At 41.7% G+C, this 4,130-nt stretch overlaps 2 protein-coding genes across 2 annotated transcripts; one reads left to right on the forward strand and one right to left on the reverse strand.

Annotated features, from left to right (window-relative positions):
• Positions 1 to 5: 5 nt before the first annotated feature.
• Positions 6 to 1,371, forward strand: ube2t (ubiquitin-conjugating enzyme E2T (putative); the record flags this gene model as incomplete). Its single annotated transcript, XM_008337779.1, has 4 exons — positions 6 to 17; positions 108 to 206; positions 638 to 721; positions 1,169 to 1,371. Coding segments are annotated over 4 exons (318 nt in total), but the record flags the coding sequence as incomplete, so codon positions are not given.
• A 132-nt stretch (positions 1,372 to 1,503) lies between these two features.
• LOC103399030 (leucine-rich repeat-containing G-protein coupled receptor 6-like) lies at positions 1,504 to 3,989 on the reverse strand (the record flags this gene model as incomplete). The annotated part of the gene is made up of 1 exon (XM_008337780.3): positions 1,504 to 3,989. A coding segment is annotated over one exon (1,164 nt), but the record flags the coding sequence as incomplete, so codon positions are not given.
• Between the last annotated feature and the right edge of the window lie 141 nt (positions 3,990 to 4,130).

The raw sequence follows: 4,130 nt of genomic DNA on the forward strand, positions 1-4,130 counted from the left end.
TCAAACTCCCGCCAACGGTCTGTAAGTGTCACTTTCTAAATGTAATAAAGGGTTTTTTTTTCTAACATGGCTTTTAATAAATATAAACATACTTCAATGTTATTTAGGGAGCTTGGAAGCCTTCACTCAACATCTCCACAGTCCTCTCCTCCATTCAGCTGCTCATGGCTGAGCCTAATCCAGACGATCCTCTCATGGCTGATATAGTGAGTAAACCAGCAACCTTATACTTGATATTGTGTTTTTATACAGCCCGTTTTGTGGCGCTTCACGAGGTTTGTATGAAGTACTGACGCAATAAATTGACTGGTGAACTAATTGAGTCTAAAGCAGACATGCGCTAGACTCATCTATACCCATTGTTCATGTTATGGTAGAATTGCAGCAATCGACTGCAATTTCTGTTAGTGCCGCTAGATGACGCCAGACACATTTTACCTTTGCTGGAGGGTGACTACTTAGATTTTAGCACACAAGGAGGTTGGGGCTGATGGTCTATATATTTGACTTGACTTGAAAATGATTTAACCTAATAAATAGGAATTGGATTATATGTGTTTATATATAAATGTACATACATATATATACATTTGTCTACTAAAGACGGGTCCAGGAATGTTAACATTTGTATTTGTAGTCGTCAGAGTTTAAATACAACAAATCGCTGTTCATGGAAAAAGCCAGGAGGTGGACACAATGCCATGCTGTTCAAAAAAACACAGTGAGTTTTTTTTTGTTTGTTTTTTTTCTTCCACAAACACTCACCTTGGCCTCATCTAGCCTTTAATGGCGGTTATTTACATTTACTACCACTTATGTCAAACTGCGTTTTCTGCTTATATTTCCATCTTTCTTCTTTACTTAGTGTAATTAGTTATTATTAGGCATTTGTTAGAATTGTGCGTTTTAAAAGCTTCTGGAAATAAAAAAAATAAAAAAAAGAAGTAAATTTGTTTCCAATATTTTCATCTGCCCCTGCTTATTTAGTTTTGTTTGCATTTTGTTAATGTTAATTTGTGTCTAATGAATCCAATGCTTTACGTCTGCGTTTGTGTCTAATGAATCCAATGCTTTACTCTCTGCTCAACCTATTGCGTGCAAGGTACCAGAACTTCAAAAGTTATAATTGTATGTAAAAACTCGATTAGAATCTTTCTTTGCATTTCAGGCTGTCGCTGACGCTGACAAAGAAAATTCCCAAAGTGAGAATGCCTCGTCTCGAAAAAGAGAGGCAGCCTCTGCCCGGTTGGAGGAGGAAGAGGAGGAGCAAACAAAGAAGACCTGTGTTTAAGTTTCCACCTTAATGTCAGGTTCATCTTCATATTTAACATTTTAATCACCTCTATGAACGTATTAAACTCTTCAAATCTCTATATTCAAATACTTTTGTGATTTTAGTTGTATTTCCGTGACAGAAGCTAAACAACAGGAGGCACTAGCTTAGACAAGGATATTTGACCAACAGAGTGATGCAAAGTTTGTTTGTTTTTTTTTAATATGAGAGGATGAGACTCTTAGTGTGGCTAATGTGTTTTTGTATTTCAATTTCGACAAGCGCTTTCTTTCAAAGCCACATACGCAGCAAGGTTTACGAAGGTAATTTTATTTAAACATGTTTTTTAGGCGTTTTAAACAAAATATGTACATCCAAAATCCAAAGGCAGGTTCCAGCTAAGAATTTATTTCTGAACACATAAAATAATATATTTGCTGTTAATTGTGAAAAAAGAAAAAACAACATGAGAAGGTAAAGAATCAAATACCATGCTAGTTTAGAGGTAGTTACATTGCATGTACATGTTCCTAACCAACGCAGCTGAAGAAAAGTTGGCTTCGTTCCATGTGACCTTTGCGGCTGCTCTTCCTGTCGGTCTGAGTTACTTGTGTGATAAACATACTGAAAGTTAATGACAGAGCATCGTTGTCAAAGTCAAATGTTACCTTACATAACCTGAGTAGTTTCAAACCTCATGGGACTATATCAAACAACCGTTCTAATTAAAGTTCATATACAACATTCTGGAAACCAGCTGCTTTAAATCCGTCCGCTGAGACAGCTGACCAATACCAAGTACCTGAAGCCAGAGTTGGTACAAGTAACTTTTGTCTCGTGTCTGTTGAAGAGCCAAAGAACAAATGAAATCGTCCACAATTAGTCTCAGTCCTTAAGCACAGTAAACACCATTTGAAGGCATCGTTATTGTAAACCTTGTAGAAATATATTTCTTGTTGCATTTTTTTGACACAGTGTCCGAGAAAATATTTCTCTAAGGAAAAAGTTAGCTTACCCTGGTTAAAAAAAATGGCGTATTCGAAGATGAATCCCTTTACTTAGATCTTTGCCTTAGTATAGAATTTATATTTTTTTTAAAATACACATTATAAATCCGTTTAAAACATATAAACCAGTCTGTAACCTCATGATCACATTTCAGTATAAACATTTAGACTTAAAACAGTATCTAAACTTAAACCCTTCCCCAGTTCAAACATTTGACTGACTGTTTGATAAACAACTCTTCTGGTCACTTTCTGAGTTCATGATCCGTGCCGTTCACTCAGAAGGGTCCCCCAAAAACGATCCTTTAAACTGGATTAAGGGGGTGTCCTGATGGTCTTTGTTATAAAGTGAACTTTCAGCTGGACCTCTTGCTCTCTACGTGGATTCACTCTGATGAGCAAGCTAGTCATCATAGTCCATGAATGTCTAGAAAGTCTCAAAGATTCCTTTCACCTCACGGATGAGATGTGAGTGCTGGGTTGATGGCAGAGCGGTACGGGGAGCAGGTGGAAAGAACCATGTCTTTTTCTGAACCTGGCAGATTTTAATCCTCACATGTTTTTGTCGCTCGGTCTCTCGTAGCAGGAGTTGGAATTTGACAGGGGATGAGAGGGACCGCTGACGAAGAAGAGCAATGGGAAAATCGGATGTGATCCAGTCGTGATGGTAGGGACGACCCCGCGACATACATGCCATCTGGGTCGGTGAGTGACCCCTGCACGGAGGAATCAGAGCAAGAGCTTTTCTCTGTTTCCACCGAGACCAAAGAATCCATAGTATGGTCCCGCCGCAGCTGTGGACGAGCACTGGGGCAAGACCATAAGAACATTTGGGAGGAATCTCGAGTGAACAGAAGGAAGAGGAGTGGATTAAGGCTGGCAGGCAGGGGTTGGAGAAGCAGGAGGGTTGATTTTAAAACCTCCTCTCCTAGAGAGAGGAGACCCAGGACGGAGCAGAGGGAGAGAAAGGCCACTGGTATGTAGAGGAGTCCGTTGGAGAATATGAGCCAGGCCACATGTTTGATCATTGCACAGTCCCACAGACCTTCACATTCACCCCTGAGTAACTCCCAGTACAGGCGTATGAACGAACCAGTGACGATAAGGAGACACAAAGTGTTCATCATGATAAGAGCCAGAGGGAAACCCAGAGAGGATTGAACCCTGGATGACGGAGGTGGCAGGGGTAAGGGAAGACAGAAAGGCGAAGATCCATATTCTCCAACCCCCAACAGTGGGAAGGAGGCCAGAACTACGGAGAAAGTCAGACAGAAAAGTGCACAGGTACGAACACTTCCGAACGAAGGTGACTTCCCGTAGGCACGGGCGCACGTCACACTCACGCCACACTGCACGGCCGCTAACGTCAGCAGTAAAACACTGGCTTCAGAAGCAAAAACCCACACCCAACCTGTGGCCTGGCAACCAGGACCTGTCTCCCACTGAGCACCATGGTGGCCAAATTCTCCTAAGGTGAGGGCGTCCACCAGGGTCAGGGCGCATGTGCACATGCCCGTCAAAAGGTTGGATCCGCCCATGCAGGCCACGGTGAACCGGAGCGGAGACAGATATCCAGGAGAGCCAAAAAGAGAGAGGAGCAGGACGGAGTTTCCAAGTAGAGACACCAGGGTGATGGACCACAGGCCCACACGGACCAACCAGCTGCCCAGCAGGGAGTCACATGGACCGAAAGGACCTGGGAAACAAAAATCGGTAAGTTATATAAACTGCTACCACTACATAATAACAATAATAATACCATGGTTATTCTAATCGAATTTTTGCAAGTGGCCCCAGCTATGACTTTTGTGACCTTTATTTTGTAAAAAAATGGCCAAAAACACCTCAGA

This window comes from Cynoglossus semilaevis, unplaced genomic scaffold (assembly GCF_000523025.1).
Source record: "Cynoglossus semilaevis isolate Cse_v1.0 unplaced genomic scaffold, Cse_v1.0 scaffold1217, whole genome shotgun sequence".
Classification (NCBI taxonomy): Eukaryota; Metazoa; Chordata; class Actinopteri; order Pleuronectiformes; family Cynoglossidae; genus Cynoglossus; species Cynoglossus semilaevis.